At 41.1% G+C, this 17,836-nt stretch overlaps 2 protein-coding genes across 3 annotated transcripts in view; both read left to right on the top strand.

Moving 5' to 3' along the window:
* Positions 1 to 8,892, top strand: part of LOC311239727 (nucleolin-like) — a 38,078-nt gene extending 29,186 nt beyond the window's left edge. Inside the window, exons 10-16 of one of the 2 annotated variants that reach the window (XM_084328146.1) lie at positions 770 to 911; positions 1,093 to 1,232; positions 2,631 to 2,760; positions 2,980 to 3,104; positions 3,233 to 3,368; positions 4,827 to 5,020; positions 8,378 to 8,892. In XM_084328146.1, coding sequence (XP_084184272.1) covers positions 770 to 911; positions 1,093 to 1,232; positions 2,631 to 2,760; positions 2,980 to 3,104; positions 3,233 to 3,368; positions 4,827 to 5,020; positions 8,378 to 8,529 — 1,019 coding nt within the window. In that variant the 3' untranslated portion in view covers positions 8,530 to 8,892. Of the gene's footprint in view, positions 1 to 769; positions 912 to 1,092; positions 1,233 to 2,630; positions 2,761 to 2,979; positions 3,105 to 3,232; positions 3,369 to 4,826; positions 5,021 to 8,365 lie in introns of both variants that reach the window. The other variant, XM_084328145.1, reaches the window with a different exon arrangement.
* Positions 8,893 to 9,596: 704 nt separating this feature from the next.
* The window catches only part of LOC311239154 (polyamine-transporting ATPase 13A3-like), a 75,749-nt gene continuing 67,509 nt past the window's right edge, over positions 9,597 to 17,836 (top strand). The window contains exons 1-4 of the mRNA XM_084327409.1: positions 9,597 to 9,710; positions 11,465 to 11,535; positions 14,770 to 14,943; positions 16,408 to 16,581. Of these exons, the coding sequence (XP_084183535.1) occupies positions 11,485 to 11,535; positions 14,770 to 14,943; positions 16,408 to 16,581 (399 nt within the window). The 5' untranslated portion in view covers positions 9,597 to 9,710; positions 11,465 to 11,484. The remainder of the gene's footprint in view (positions 9,711 to 11,464; positions 11,536 to 14,769; positions 14,944 to 16,407; positions 16,582 to 17,836) is intronic.

Raw genomic sequence — 17,836 nt, 5'->3', positions numbered from 1 at the left:
CATGTCTCATTAACATCACAACACACACGTCTCATTAACATCACAACACACACCCACATGTCTCATTAACATCACAACACACACCCACACGTCTCATTAACATCACAACACACACCCACACATCTCATTAACATCACAACACACACCCACACGTCTCATTAACATCACAACACACACACACACGTCTCATTAACATCACAACACACACCCACACGACTCTCCATATATGGAATAGTTCAATTTGCAGAACCTGCAAACATTCAAAGTGAATAATGTGCACTTGATGATCAATGTGCAACGTTAACAGGATATTTACACTAGCAGCATGAAGCTTCGATTGAGAAGCCTGAATAATTTTGAATACTGTGTGCAGGCTTCCATAAAAACCCTCAGCCATATGGCTCAGAAACATCCAGTTGTTTTTTTGCTACCACATCAGTAACTAAATAATAATACATGATTGGTGTCTTTAATCTTTAATTAGACAATTTTTTTTGTGTATGTAGTATGCCTATTCATAAATGTCTGGATGAAGTCATTTGCACATTACTTGATAAATGAGGCCTGTTAATTGCCCGTTCTAAAACCAGTAGGGGGCACTCCTTGTCAAGTTCTAAGTAACATCAAGTGCAAGCATTATGGTACTTGGTCATTGACAACTGAATGTGTGGACAGTGCTGTGTGAAAAATACAACATTTTGAAGACCGTGAAGGGGGCATTGGTGACTTGATTTGTGTCTGATTTGAAGTCTTTCTTTTTGTTCTACAGATAAAGTTTCAAATGGTTCAAATGCTAGATGCTTGTTCCTGAAGAACGTGCCGTACGACGCAACAAAGGAAGACATTCTGACCGTTTTTGACAAGGCTGTTTGTGTCAGGTTTCCTGGTGATACTGAGGGCCCAGGAAAAGGGTTATTATTATTATTATTATTATTATTATTATTATTATTATTATTATTATTATTATTATTATTATTATTATTATTATTATACAATATATTATTATTATCATTATATTTCTGTTTAAACATTTTCAGGATATGGTTTTTATTTTGCAGTCGTGTGTAATAGTCATGGTTGATGTTCCCACAGCATTGCATTTGTGGAGTTTGAAACTGAGGCCATTGCTGATGAATTTGTGAAGACCAAACAAGGAGCAAAAATCCAGGATCGTGTCTTGATTGTGGAGTCTCTAGGAGAGAAGAGTAGCTATACACCCAAGAAAGCTTCAGGTAAATACCTTTCCTTTCACAAAAAGAGTAAAGGTCACTGAACTTTAAAAAAATATATATATATTTATTAGTGCTGTCAATCGATTAAAATATTTATGATTGTCCATAGTTAACTCGCGATTCATCGATTTTTTTTTATCTACCTTAAACGGATCTTTTTCAAGTTCCAAATTGTAATACACTTATCAACATGAGTCAACAAATGCTTGCTTTATGCAGCCATTTAACACAAAAGGATGACCCTCATGCATTGCAAATTTGCTCAAATTAAAAACAGAGTGATGCACAAAATAACTTAAAAGAAAATAATAATTTAAAACAATGAATAAAGTGTGCATGAAATAATAGGGGAAAGAAAACGTTAGGAACTTGTTACATTCACCCACACAAGGGCTGAGTAATCACACACCCCCTCTCTCTCTCACACACACACTCTCCCAGCTCTCTTTCTCTCTTTCCCCTTCCTCATCTCTCTCACCCCCCTCTCTCTCTATATATATCTCACACACACACACACACACTTCAGAAACAAACATAGTATCAATGAGAGCATCAATAATACACCTGAGTGAAGTCTAGTAAAAAAAAATAGAGGCGTTAATAGAATCGGGCGATAACGCGTTAATACCGCGTTAACTTTGACAGCCTTAATATTTATTTTACCAACATGTGTTTTAACAGTCAGATAACAAGCAGTTCACCCAAAATTCTAAAAAGCATATTTGTGAGTGCTGTCTATCCACCCAAATAGTTTGTGGTGTGATTTGCAATACAATGGAGCGGACTGGCACCCGGTTTGTGACCCTCCAGGTCTGGCCAAAAACTATTATGGGGGTGTACTTTGATAGAAAATAGTTCTTCTGACGGACTATAGATTATCTTGTGTAACCAGGTCATGATTTCTGAAAAGAGACATTGCTACTGTGTTTTTGGTCAGACATGGAGGGTCTGCCCAATATGAGCCAATGTCTCTTACTCCCCACCGTTGAAACGTGCATGCGTGGGTCTCGGCTCTCTTTGAGCGCTACAAAACAAGTGCCAGTCAGCTCCATTGTATTGGAGTGACATGTCTATGCCAGATATCTCCAAAACGAGTTGAGTCTCACCGTAACTATCTGGACGGATAGATAACACTCCAGGTAAGGGGGAAAATATTTTAAGTTTTTGGTGAACTGCCCCTTTAAAATCTTTGCCATGTTGAATAGAAGTATCTTTCTGGGGTGTGATTTCCAATTTGTGAAATTAATTTACCTATCTCAAGCTCTTCTTGATCTTCCAATCACAACTATGTTGCTTCCCTTGGACAAACAGAGGGTGGGACTTGAGATAATTAAATTACTTTGTTTTAATACTTGAAAATGTTAAAAGAAGAGACATTTGTGTTCTCTACAATCATAGATGAGGCTGTGACAAGTACCATCCTTGCTGTGAACAATCTGGCTTTCACGGTGAAAGAAAAAACTCTGAAGAAGGTCTATAAGAAGGCTGTCAGTATTGACATACCTCTAAGAGGGGGCAAATCATCTGGGTAAGTACATATTTAGTTATTTGCTCCGGCCTAGTCTGTCTTTGAAGCCTCCGGTGGAAAGAAGCCTTATTTTTGACGGGAACAGGGTGGAAAGGAACCCAACCTGAGCATGACATAAGGGCAAAATGGCCACCATGTGACTATGGTCCATTGGTGAAGACTAACCACACACGTTTTTATTTTTTTATTTTTTTTATAAATATATATGTATATTTACAGATATGCATTTGTTGAGTTTGCAACTGTGGACGATGCAAAAGAAGCCATGGAGTCATCGGATAAAATGGAGATACATGAAAGAGAGATCAAAGTCTCCTTCTGCTGCAGAAAACCCAAGGAAACAGGTAATTACCGCTCAGTTCAAGTTTACCAGAGCGCCAGCACTCCGCCAGTGTCATCACAGCGGAATGATCTGAGAGTTGATGACTGAGGTCAACGTTATTTAACCCTTTGTTGTGCCGCTCTGTTGTAGTTCCAGTAGTTCCCTCAAAGACATTGATTGTCATTGGCCTCGCTAAAGGAACAAACAGGGAGACTCTGCAAAGTGCCTTTGAAGGAGCCATTCGTGCTAGGATCAACTCAGACAGGCAGACGGGCGCTTCTAAAGGGTAAGGTATATCCTCTAATTCCAGGTTTGTGGATAAAAAGGGGAGGGGACTTGTTGTCAGTGGGTGACAGGCTACCCCCCACAAGAAGGAGGAGGTACCATTTATTACCGTATGGCGAAGATCCAGTGTAACAGATGTTGCACTTTTAAATTTAGACTAAAGTAAATTCCGCTCACCGGAAGCTCCCGACGCAATTGATTTGTTAACCCTGCAACATTATTATAATTTTCTTTTAGTTTATTTCATTTTAATCATTTTCAACTCAATAACATGTGTAAATAAATGTATTTATTGCTCTTCAATCAAACCTTACAAGGTTTCCATACTCATTGGGGGCCAACAGTGCCAGTGCTTTATCCAATGTAGGGATAGCTTTACTTGCGAGTGCTTAAAATATATGAAATATAATAGCAATAGATCTAAATAACACGTTGATCGTCAGTGAGTTGCTTCCAGTCAACATGCACAAAACAGATATTTTTTTCATACATACATTTCCGTTTTTTACCGTGATGAATATGAATATATTTCTAGAGCGTTCTGTCTAATCTCAATAAACTCCAGCAAATCGAGCTTCAATGTATTTCCTTAGAAATCGTGACATTTGTCGCTTGATTTATGAATCATTTTCAAATAAACGCTAGATTATCGATATTATGTGTCATCATGCACGAACAGAAGCGGGGTCTGAAAAATCGCTTCTCCGTACTTTGGTCGGCGTGAACCTCACACACACACACACACACATGGCGGTGAAAGAAACATCGGATTAACCCAAGATTCGTAACATAGAGTCCTTACCTCACATCTGATGTAGTGCAAAAAGATGAATCCAATTCCTGATCGCCATTCCAAATATTGATCGCGTTTATTGATCCAACGTTATATGTCCAAAACACATCATCCAAGCTGCTCCGAGTGTCCCCAGTCCATCTGTTAACGATACTGCATGCCCAAGAAGTAAAACCTGGACCGGACTTCTTAGATCGATGCACAGCCCCAGCCAGAGGGATTCCAATGATGTGCAATACCAGACGGGAGGCGTTAGGCGGCGGTATTTGCCCTTTGCGAGCTCAGACCCATTCCCAATGATAACATCAGGCTGGATGGATGAAAAATTTATGGATATAGCTAATAAAAGAAATAACGATTAAAACCCGGGATTTCTCGGGTTTGGCGCCCAGAGCATGGCGAGTCAACCCGAGATATCTCGGGTCTGGCCACGAATGTGTTAATATCATCAGTGCGTTTGTTGGACTTGCTTCTTCGGAAAGCGGATATTTTTATAATATTTGTATCTCCGTCTCAGCCTCTCACCTGGCTGGCTCATCATAAATCAAATCAAATCAAATGTATTTGTATAGCCCAAGCCCCCCCAAGTCTTACACTCTTGTACAAGTCAAGAAGAAACATCATCTTCAGTACGGCCTGCTCTATAATAACGTGTCGTCCTCTCAGGTTCGGCTTTGTGGAGTTTGAGAGTCAAGAAGACTGTGACGCTGCCAAAGGAGCCATGGAGGACTGCAAGATAGACGGCAAGAAGGTCTTTGTGAATTACGCAAAACCCAAAGGAGAACCAGGCCCTCCTGGGGTCAGGGTGCATGGAGGAGGCGGCGGCGGCGGCAGAGGAGCAAAAGGAAGCGGTAGAGGAGGTAATACTCTCATCAGTTCAACTGGTGTTTGAAGATTACATTTGATTCTGTTCTTCCAAGGAGGAGAGGACCAAGTCTGGTTAGAAGATCCGTATACATTTGAGAAATGTATTGCCGTGCTTGGTCAAACACTCTTTGGTTTAGGGCTTTGGTTTGTCTGGGTGTTCCCAATTTTGAATGGGCATATATTGCTACACGGCTCTCCCATCTGTTGAATATGCTGAACAGTGACGACCAGTATATGAGAATGCTCGCTCATTCTTCTCTTTTCTTGGACCTAAAAAGACGTAAGGTCCGGCCTGGCATGTGGTTCGGACCCTAACTTCCTAGGCTTCAAGAGAAAGCCGAATGGAAAACTGGACAGTCGCTCTCCTGGCTTCGGTGTGTGGTCAGACTGGCCGGACCTAAATGACATGTGTTGCTGGGCTGATGTTACCCTGGAGTGGGTGGGATCTAACTCTGAGGCAGTGGCTGTCAGTGTCTCAGAGAATATTATATCTGACCCCAGTATCTCTGTCAGAGCATCTATGACTGTGTGTGGAATGGATCACCAACTTCAACTGACTAATGCCAGAGGTCGCCTCCTGTGGGCACAACAGCAAAGACAGCGGTAACAATGGACTGAGTTGAGACTGCAGGGGAAGACTGCGTGTCTCCCTGCTGCGGACCATTCTGTCTCTCACTCTGTGTTCAGAAATGTTGCCATAGATGAGTGCATTGTTATCTTTACTTTGAAAGCGAGATTACAGGTCTTACCATCTAAACTGAATCTCTCCATCTGGTTTCCAGGCAATCATGCTCCTCACTGTATTCATCATGGCAATGACCAAATAGCTGAAACCATGTCCCACATCTTAAATGGTTGCCATGTATACAGGGGCCTCTACATAAGTAGGCATGACAGAATAGTAGATTTGATAGCGAAAGATATCTTCTATTTTTAGGTCCTCCATCACGCTGTTTAAGCATTCTACTGTGAAGCCAAGCATGTTTAACCTGTGCAATGATGATTGTGTTCTCTAATATTACAGCTAACACCCCTGATGTCTTTGTTGTAAATGAACACCTTAGGGAGGTGTCCATTCTTGAGGTTGGCTGTACTTTTGATTACAGCTTAGAAGAAGCCTTTCTAACCAAAGTGTTGAAATACCAACAGCTACAACAGACCATCTCACAGCTAGGCTACAGATGTAAACTTCTAGTTTTTATCTTTGGCAGCCTAGGGCATGTGCACAAGTTGGTTGTGAGGGGCCTACAAATAGCCGGTCTCCCCAAAAGGAAGTATAGAAGCCGCTCAATTTGGAGGAGACGTTGTTTCCTTTACCCATGATTCGTGTCCGATGTGTCTGACAAGTAGTTCAGCCATACTGTATGTACAGTAACAGCGTTCTGCCGTCCATTCACTTTGTAACTGGCTGTTCTTTCATACTTTCTGACTGCACTGGCAGTGTTTATGTCCTTTGTATGAGGCTTCCTTGTACTTCTGTTCATGTGGGTGTGTGTGTGTGTGTGTGTGTGAGTGAGACACCCACCTCTAGAGGCACCTAAAATCTCTTGCTCATAACTGCCGGATGCACTGTAGAAAATGTACAATTCTTTATTTTATTTTTCTATTTATTTTTGGGCTTTCTGTATTTTTCACCCATCCCAATTTAGTCATGCCAATTTCAGCAGTATAATTTTCTCAACCTCATTCCTGTTTAATAAGAAACCAACATTTGGTTGCAAGTGCCTCATATGCTTTGGCATAAGGTTGACCGAACTGAGCCTTTTCTAGAGAGACATATTTCCAAGCTAATGCATGACTGAATCTGCCCATCCAGACTTTGTTTTGAATGGGTCGTTTTTGTTAGAGATGTTCCGATACCATTTTTTCCTTCCCGATCCGATTCTGATACCTAAGCTTTGGGTATCGGCCGATACTGATCCGATACCAGTGCATACATAAAACAAATATATATATATATATATATATATATATATATATATATATTATATAATTATAATTTTTTTTTTTTACAGATACTGTTTTATATATACTGTTTTTTAGTAATAACTAGAAAGTAATGGTATTTATTCAACAACAGGTGATTGTATAGATTAGTATTAGTATCATTAATCAATGAGTATGGGGCTGCGGCACTGCACATATACCCTACTCCAATGATCCACACGGACGTTAGACGTTGTTGCACTTGCTACCCAGTCTGTTAGCTAGTAGCAGATGCTCTGGCTAGTATTAACGTTTATGTTGTGATTTTCGATGCAAAATAAATATTCAACATTCTCTTTTGAGACTCCGCCTCAGACTCTTATCCTTTAGCACTTGGAACTTGCTGTACTTTGCTTGCAGGTCTGCAGCCATTATTGCTGGATTATGAATAGCACCAACTTTAGCCAAGATACCGTTATCAAGCTAAGCTAGCTGACCTAGCTCGTCTTCCCCGCATTGACATTTGATAACGTTAGTCAGCTAACGCTCGTCAGTAGCTACTTGACTTAAATACGATTCACCGTGGGTTCATTATTGTTGATAGACGGCCAGTGTCAGGTCCTGGAGAAAGGACAGGCGATCATTTGATTTGATGTAACGTTAAAGCGGATGTTGTTCCAACTAGCTCGCTTTTCAGCTAATGCTATAATAACACCAGCAAGCAAAACACATCCCGTCCGAGCTCCCCGTCACACCGCTCTGTCGGGGACAATGGAATTTAAGAACGTGTATCTGCTGTTAAAATGACAAACCGCATCACACTTTAAAACACGTTCATTTTATAATCCTCACTCTCTGCATGATGTCATGGGATCGGAGGCTACACTTTCGGCGTACTCGCCGATACCGATACCAGCATTTTAGGCAGTATCGGAGGCATTTCCGATACTGGTATCGGTATCGGAACAACTCTAGTTTTTGGGCACAGATTCACAAACTACCAACACCAATACACTTTGAATCCAGTCAATTCAAAATATAAATGTAAACAACTATTCACTAATAACAATGCATTTATTCTCGATTCATTTATAGACTGGATAAAGTAATAAGCTGATTTCACACCAAAAAAAGAAAAGGTAATCTTCAATTTGGGAGAGAATTTACTTTTTGGAAACGTATTGAACGCCGTCCTGCAGTCCAGTTCTACATTGTACACATTTCTCTCAGTCCCAAACGGATCCAGCATTTGCGGGACTTGTTGAGATTGTTACCTGAGTGGATATAACCACAAACGATTGTCAGTTATATAGCAGCCGCAAGCTAGCTGAAAAGGTCAGCTGTATGTAAACAGTACCATGCTGGTAAGAATGCAGTAACATGCCTTTTTCTTTGTCGTCTTTCTTTTTCAGGAGGAAGAGGAGGAGGAGGAAGAGGAGGAGGAGGAGGTGACCCCGAAAGGAACCCTGGAGACGGAGGAAAAGGAGAGAAAGTTAAAGGAGCAAAAGGAGAGAAAGTTAAAGGAGAAAAAGGAGGGAAGGTTAAAGGAGCAAAAGGAGGGAAGGTTAAAGGATAACTTATTGTCTTCAAAAGACTGCTGACAGACTTGTTGAAACAACCAATATACCTGGACAGCACGGCTCCCTTGCCTATTTGAGCTCATTGGCTGGTAGGGGATGTTTTTGTTGTTGTATGAGAAATCCTTGTTGATGCTGATTTGTGAGCTTACTCATTCTAGGATAAACAGGCTAAATGAAACCAGTGACCACAGTAGTCAAGGAAATGGCCCGGGCACAGATTGTTTTATGTTTATTTCATTTTGGTCATTATTTTACATTTGTATTATTAGATTGTGTTTTTTTTATATTCACCATTGTAAAAAAGATAATTGGAATATGGAATAATTGGAAATTAATTAAAATTATCCTTATTTGTTATATCTAAATGTGAGTCAGTAGCATTTATTTTCATTGTTATGCAATTATGTTTCAAGAAAACTTGATGGATTTGGTAAGATGTTGATGATACTGTGTTGTTGCAATTCTGTCATTGTGCCAGACCGTTTGTTCTTATCTTAGGGGGAAGTGGGGGGGGAAGAGGGAGCAGGGAGGGTGGAAGAGAAAACTGTTATTGTCCTATGACCACACTGAACCACACCGTGCACATCTATTTATTGAGAGCTACTGAACTGCAAACTGGTTACATTCCCTTTGTATCAGTAGACTGCTAATCATTAAACCTGCATGATGCTACTACTATCCTTTGGACATGATATGGGCAGCGGTTCTTAGGGGCAGGATATTGAACCGATAAACATTCTTATTTGGTTTCTATGCATTTTAGAAAAAGGAACACGCTTGCCTATTATACATTGCGAGTTTCAACGCTCTGGGCTACTCGTCACCCTTCATTGCACTGGCTGTGCTCATAGGAGGCTGGAGGCAAATGAGCAGAAATACCACAAAAAGTGTCCTCCAATGACCTCACATCCTGTTGTTCCACTTCCTATCAATGGTGGTGAATGGAGCCGTTTTGGACATAGATATATAGATATCTATGGTTTTGGACGCTCGGCGCCGCGCGTGGAATACGGTGCACGACGCACATTGTCAATATTGCACACGCGCGTTTTCCATGGACTCATTCTAGGTCGCCAGTGAAGAAGTGGAAGAAGACACGGCAGGGAGCGTCAAAGTTGTGGGACAGTTAAAACCAGAATGATGTATTGTTTTGGCAGTTAGGAAATCAGGGCTACTGGTAAGTGAATATCTGTATACACGTTACTTATTATATTACAATATTACGTTCTCAAAGCAACTGAATGGCAGGCAATTACGCTACTTAGACTTCACGAATTATGAAGCAGACCACACATTACCTTTATTATAGCCTAGGGGCTATTGATATTTGGGTGAACACAATTCTGTCGTAAATTAAATAAAAATGTTCCATGATTTGAAATGGGCTGCTATGTAGTGAGCCAGTGTATTCAAGCGGATGGATGTTTAACATTTTGCCATCTTGTGTGATATTGCTTTTCAACTTTTGCTCATAATAGTTAACGTGTTACTGCATGTGCATTACAATAGCCCGACCCCCGCCCTGCAGTGGATTTTATTTTTAAAAAAATCTAGAAATGTATCAATACATTTTCCTGTAGGCATATATATATCAAGATTTCCAATTTGTTACTGGCATAATGTGCCATACTATTGCTGCATTATAAAAAGGCGTAACCTCCCTTTGGACATTGTTAAACGCTGGCTGGGAGTACATTGTCCTTATCAAAGTAGGCTACTAATAAACAGCTTTGATGAGATACGGGGCTAACCGATTAAATATGAATCCATATCCTATATGGGACAAAGGTTCTACTGTATGCAGTAGCTAACATGGAACACATTATTCGACCATCCCCAAGTTCATAATATAGGCTAATGTAGAACTGAACTAGACTACATAAAACGATTTAATTTTGTATTTATTTATTTTTAAAGATGGATCAAATATCTGTTTTATGTTTTACCAACTGCACCTTTACAAATGCCAAACACAGCGGAAATGTGGTGCGAGAGGAAGAGTGACTGGGTATCTAAAGTCTGGTTTCTCAGACACAATGTAGCCACATCCTCGGAACACAGCTGTTATTATGGGAGGTATAAGACGTAAGAAAGACAACACACAATGCTCTTTTTCTTTCTTTCTCTTTCTCTTTCTCTCTCTTTCTCTTTCTCTCTCTCTCTCTCTCTCTCTCTCTCTCTCTCTCTCTCTCTCTCTCTCTCTCTCTCTCTCTCTCTCTCTCTCTCCTTCCTGTCAATTTATCCACGTGGTTTAAAATGGTTTACTGACATAGGCCTACTTATGATCAATTAAGACATCTTCTGTTTTTAGCATACATTTTTAATAAGATGAAAAAAACGTGTTTTTTATTTTTAATATTGTATTTATGATACAAGGGTAATACGAATACATGTTGCAGACCTACTAGCTATACCTGCGGATTGTCTTTGGTACTAATCACAATCTGTCCCTGTATTGTCCTTGTTTGAAAAACTATTACGTCTTCTTGTTGTACATCTACTTTTAAAAGGATGCTTTGTTTTGCTCTTGTCAATGTGTCTTATGAGGCTGCATGGGCATCTTTATGCTGCATGACATAATAAACGAACCTTATCACCGACTCCTGCAGGTACCCAATGAATACCAACCCAGAAGGTGCTCTTTGTCTTTAGTTGGGAGCTATAGATGCTGAAACCAAATGTTTTTGTTAGAAGAGGATCTGCCTTATTTTTAGTGAATGAATGAGTAAATCAATAAATTTGTTAATTTGCATCTTGTTTTCCCTCCTTTATATCTGTATCACTGCCCTGCCTTCTCCTTTGTTTAGATGAGATCTTCCCTTGTTCTTGGGTGCAAACGCCAACTCAGCTGGGACAGAGTTGAAGAGTTCCTTGTGTGATAACGAATAACAAATACATGTTACATTAGGTGTTTTTTGTACTTCTTTGTAGTTGGGGCTGCTTCTGTCAGGATGGAGAAGAGGGAGCTGACGGTCATCAACCATGGCCTGGAGGATGAGATGGTGAATACATAAATTACACCTTTCAGTTCCTACTCGTGTATTACTAACCCCAAGGCTATATGGTTACAATGGGAAAGATTGTGTTTGTTGATATTGAGGCATCATTCTGTTGTAATAGGCCTAATTAGTAGTCTGCTCCCCTCTCATTCAACAGAAATTGACCATATTCACACGATGGCCATTTTTGCTCTTATGTCGTGCTCAGGTTGGGATTTCTTTCCGGGAACAGGGTGGACAATTGAATTGTGTTTCTATAACTTTGGGAAAGATCTCCAACAGAGCATGACAAATAGTAGGGACACAGAGAAAAAAGTCTGTAGATTGATTGTTATTTTATATTGCACAACATAGGCCATATGCTTCTAGACCTGTTCGCAGACCCGAAGCAGAAAGGTACGTAATCCTGGTCAGAACAACAGGGCAGACTACAATATATTAGCATTTGTTAGCCATGCTAGCGATCTAAACAATCAATCCATGCCAAAGCTAGATATGTAAAAGGTGAAAGACTCACACTCACAGCCATGCTGATTTGGCAAAATGACATCCAGCCGTTTTCGTTTGAAACAACTTTTAGTCAGGGGAGTGCCATGGTTTCTCCATAGAGCCCCGTTGTATTCTTTTGGCACAGCAGCTCGCGCAGGTCCGGGGTAACTTAGTCACGTGACTCAGTTGGTATTGCTGAACGAACACGGTATGTTTACTGATTGCTGATCGAACACGGTATGTTTGTAAACAGCGAACAGATCTATTGTGCGAGTTCTACCTTCATACTGTAATCTATTCTACAACTCAGCTGTAGGATTTAAATAAGAAATTACCTTACAAATTTACTACATATAACACACAGAAGATACACAGGTTGAAGACAATTTTGGTCAATAGAAATCAGACACCAGTAATTCCCACAATAATGGTTCCCAAAGTGGAGTCTGGGGGTCTCCAGGGGTCCTTGACGGGATTCCAGGGTGTCTTCTGTAAAACCGGGAATCATTTAATTTCACTATTCTTCCACTCACTAGTAGTTGGCACATTGAGTCAATGTCTAAGAATTACTATTCTGATCCTACATTGCACCCTAACCTCTGTTATCTCCCCACCTGCAGTATATAGACAGTTGTGAAATACTGGACTAAATCATATTTTAACACTTTCGAGTGCCAACGTCGAGATTAGTCGTCCTAACTCGCCATGCGTTGAGTGCCAATGACGAGTTTTCTCGTCTTTTAATCGTTATTTCTTTTATTAGCGATATCTATTCATTTTTCATCCATCCAGCCTGACGTTATCATTGTGAATGGGTCTGAGCTCGAAAAGGGCAAATACCGCCTCCTATCGTCTCCCGGATGGTAATGCACATCATTCGATTTGGATTGGGTGGCCATGTGCATCAGAAAAAAAGTCCGGTCCGTGGTTTTCCCAAGCAAGCAGTATCGTGTTACCAGATTTACTGAGGACCCTCAGAGCAGCGTCGATTATGTGTTTCGGACTATAATGTTGGATCAATAAACGCGATAAATATTTGGAATGGCGATCAGGAATTGGATTAATTTTTTTGCAGAACATCTGATGTGAGGTAAGGACTCTATTTGACCAGTATTGGGTTAATCGGATGTTTTTTTCTCAGCCATCGCAGCGTGTCTGTGTGTGTGTGTGTGTGTGTGTGTGTGTGTGTGTGTGTGTGTGTGTGTGTGTGTGTGTGTGTGTGTGTGTGTGTGTGTGTGTGTGTGTGTGTGTGTGTGTGTGTGTGTGTGTGTGTGTGTGTGTGTGTGTGTGTGTGTGTGTGTGTGTGTGTGACGTTAGCCTGCTTCTCTAGCGTGCATAAGTACACATATACTATCGATAATCTAGCGTTTATTTGAAAACGATTTATAAATCAGCCGAAAAATGACAACGTGTTTTGTGTATTCCACTAAAGAGCTATTATCGCGGATTTCTCTGGAATCACTAGAAATCTTCAAAATGGTATAAAACGGAAATGTACCAATGAAAAAACAATCCGTTTCGTACATGTTGACTGCAAGCAAGTCATTGATAAGCGACGGGTGTATTAGACCCATAGCCATAATTTAAGATTTAGTTTAAGCGTTCGCAAATTTCCCCGTTCTCCCATTGACTTCAGCGCTGGCACGGAACGACCATATATGGTCAAAGGGGCGTGGCACTCAATGTGTTAACACTTTGGACGCCAAGAACGAGTTACGCAGTTTTTGCCCGCCATGCGTTGAACGCCAAGAACGACTTATGCCGTTTTTGGGATCAATATTTCATTTTTTTGCCATGGCATTCATAATTCATCCAGCCAACCTCAACGCCTCAATACCGCCGCCTGGTGGATGGTCGGGCGAGTTACACTCTCGCCAAAACCGGAAGTGCCGATCGGTGCGTCGAGGAAATCCCTCCGGCAGTGATATCTTGTTACGTGGCTCCAGACAAACACTATAGTGCATTTGGATCGCTTTCTAAACTTAATAATCGATATGATTTAGGCGTTTATTGCGCCATACAAACCGGAAATGGATGTAGGAGATCGGCGTCAAATAATTGGGATCTTTTTCCTCCAGTCTCATCGGCGAACGGTAAGAGGACAGTAACGTTATTTTCAGCCCGATTGTTTATTCATTTCACTGCAAACCATCTGATCAATATATCAACCCATACTAAATAAAGCCGTTACTGACGATCAAGGAATTATAAACGACCCCCCCCCCCCTTTCCTTCACGCATGATGAAGCATAATGTATACCGATCATACACATTTGAATTTTTTAATATAGCATGTATAGGAAAGAAACGCCAATCGATAATCTATCATATGCGTCAGGGCCTATAACTCTCGTTTTTGGAATTACAGCAGAAAAGATAAAAAACATACTTATATTCTAGACGGTATTAACACAACAATGTATGAATGAAAAAATATAACGTTCCCACATCCTGAACGATAGATAATCGATGTTGAATGGACCATAGTAATGTCAATATAGCAATAACATTTAAAAAGTTATAGCCCTGCAAAGAAGGTAAACATCTCCATAGGCTTTCAACGGTGGCAGACTGGGTATATTGATGGAAGTCAACTAAATCTGTTGCACGTCCATTGCCTAATGTAGATCTATGTTGGCATCCTTAAAAATGGTAAAAGCCACTTGTCTTCTAGTATATTTACATCCCGTTTTGCTCTCCCATCATTTGCGTGATGTATGTACTTGTGCACGCGTGGCCTGCCTGCAGGAGGTGTGGGGGTACCGTCCCTGCCTGTGGAAGATGGTCTTGGTGGGTGTCGGGACGGTGTGCTCCGGTGGCCTCCTCCTGCTGCTGCTCTACTGGCTGCCAGAGTGGGGCGTGAAGGGCACCTGCACACTCACCTCCCTCAGAGACGCACACACCCTGCTGCTCAGGACCACGGTAGGAGACGGAGGCGGGTGATGTGGGAAAATGGGCAAAGGTTTTTTTCAATACATGAAAGAAAGTATGATTTGAGAGACATTTGTAAATTTACTGTTCAAAAACCTAAGAAAGGGATTAAAAGGAGATGTATTTCTATTGTTGGGGTTAACTTGTGGAACAATGCTGATAAGAATGAGTAATTCACTTTTGGTTTTTAAGAAAATGGTTTGTATAGCTATTTTTGAAGATTACAAATGTGAATAATTATTTTTTTGTTATTTTCTTTTAGAATACTGTTTTGGAATTACATTTAGTTAAGAATATAGGACAGGCATGTATAAGCATTATGCTTCAGTCTGTACCTTTTCAGTCACTGCCAAATCAAAGATTGTTGAATGATTGTGCATATTGTATTGTGTGTGATGACTGAATAAAACTACTACTACTACTACTACTAAAATGATATAATCGGAAGGAATGTGTGACAGCCATGGGAAAATAAAAGTAAAGTTAACATTACAGAAATCATTTTAGGAGACCTTGGATGTGACACTTGCTTTGTTAGTTATGATTTAAATTTTTTAGACAACAAAATTGTGCGCCACGATTTGTCTAATCAAAGAAAGCTAAACATAATGGTCACACTGACGGACGACGAATAACAAATGATAACTATCCATGTATTGTCCAATGTCTTATTTACTCTTGACTGTAGCTAAGCTTATCGTCTCCTACCTTTCATCATGTTATGGCTTCATTTGTGTGTGTCTGAACTGACTTAATTACTAATCTGTGGTAATGTATGCAGTCTTATCTATTTTAATGTTTCACTGTTATAGATTTTTTTTTATTTGTCCTTGGACACAGAGCACCCTTTATACACTGAATAAATAACGGTTTAAATTTGATTACAATTTAAATAGGCTCTATAGTATTTGACTGTCACTGTTATGGCCACATTCACAACTACTATCTAGGTCGTCCTCAGATGGGCCCAAATGACTTTGTTCTCCATATTTTAGGCCTTACAATGCGCAATTTAAAGACTGTGGGGCGCAACTCCTCGTAGTCCTACTTTGGCCGTTTTAGGCATGATCCCTTATCCGCCCTTCACTCCAATGCCTCCAGGTGGTAGACGGCTCGGAGCCAGGTGCAAGCAGCACCCGTGGTTTTTGTTCGGAGTGTCCTTCTCCTAGATGGGTTGCCTTGCATGGCTATGAGCCCCATCTGCCCTATGCACCCTGTATCCCTAGGTAGGGAGGCTAGAGAGGGTACTAACACTTGCCCAAGGTGAACCCTCAGACTAGTGGAGGGAAGGAGTTGTCTTACTTCTCCATAGTTCGGCTTTCGCTAGAACTAGCCACCACCCTACTGTGTCACACATTATTACATAATTATACACAATAAAATCATTCAGATAACATCCGCTGGCATATTACACATACAAATAAGGAGCATTTCATAAAGTTTTTTTTATTACAGGATGAGTTTAAGCAGTGGTTTCGGACCAAGGTGTACGTGATGCAAGCCCCAGGGAAAAGGCCCTTTGATATGCCGGATCTGCTGACCAGCCTGCCTAACGGGGACGGGGCACACACCTTCACCGCCCTACAAGAGGAGAATCATGGGATATACACTCGCATCCAGGCCGTTCAGGTAAAACAAATAGTTTCCTCATACTCTTATAATGTTTTGGGGCATTTCACTTTTGCTATATTACACACGGTGTAATTTAACCTATCTCAAGTCCCTCCCTCTTTTCTTAATCCTCCAATCACAAGCAAGTTTGTCAGAGGAAAGCAACAGTTGTAATTGGAGGATCAAGAAAAGGGGGTGGGTAGGACCATTAGAGACTTGTTTCTTCAAATATTCCTCTGAGAAACACAACAGTGTAGACATTTCACCCATGCAGTTAAGAGATTGTCTCTCTAATTACCAGGCCATTCTGGAAGAACTGCCACAGTACATGATACAATTTAGAAAAAACACATTTAATCATATCTATATCCCGCTTGGGGACCAGGTTTCCATGATGCCAGGTACCCAGGTGGGGTATCTCCCAGGCCTTTCTGTGTGGAGTTTGCATGTTCTCCCCGTGCTCGCAAGGGTTTCCCCCCCGATAAGATAAACCCAATGGAAAAACATGCACAACAACAGATCGCTAACGCTGTGGCGTCCTTGACAAAGACGGACAGGAGTACTTGGATTGGTCCCCGGGGCGCGGCTCACGTTGACGCCCTATCTGCTCCCGGCTGCCCATGGGGGGAAGGACAACTACAGACGCTCGCCATGGACGGTCGCAAATCTCTGAGCTCCAGCAAGAACTCCAGCAACTCCAGCAACAACTCTAATCAACACGGAAAACCAACAAGGTTTTTCATACATTTCATCATCTTCCTACTATGGATTACAGATTACTTTAATTCACCAAGGAAGCTAAACCAAACGGAATTGGATAAAAGAGAAATCGGAAGAGAAAGAGAAAGCGGTAGACACAATGACTTTTACCTCCTCGACGGCTCGGAGCATAAACATCTGGCCATTGGAACCGCAGCTATCCACGGGTTCCTAACGGCAAATCCGGAGCGGAAGAAAATGCCCCCAGCAGGTAAACTAGATCGAAGGACGATAATCATCCTTTATCTACTCCTTGCGGGAGATATTAAATTAAACCCGGGCCCGGTTACACGACTACAACAGAAAGTGATGAATCAGAGGCTCCCACAAATAGTGACGACTACCGTCGCGTTCAACAATAATGACGACAACATCATTTTCAACGACAACAACATCCTACCACCGGCGTCGGGGGCCTACATTCCACCCGACACCGGAGCAGTGACGACTGCCGTTGCGATCAACAACAACAACGACAACATCCTTTTCAACAACAACGACAACAACATCCTAC

The sequence above is a fragment of the Notolepis coatsorum genome, assembly GCF_963971535.1.
Source record: "Notolepis coatsorum genome assembly, chromosome: 13".
NCBI lineage: Eukaryota > Metazoa > Chordata > Actinopteri > Aulopiformes > Paralepididae > Notolepis > Notolepis coatsorum.
Note: the sequence above shows the minus strand (reverse complement) of the source record. Positions and strands in the feature narration are given on the sequence as shown.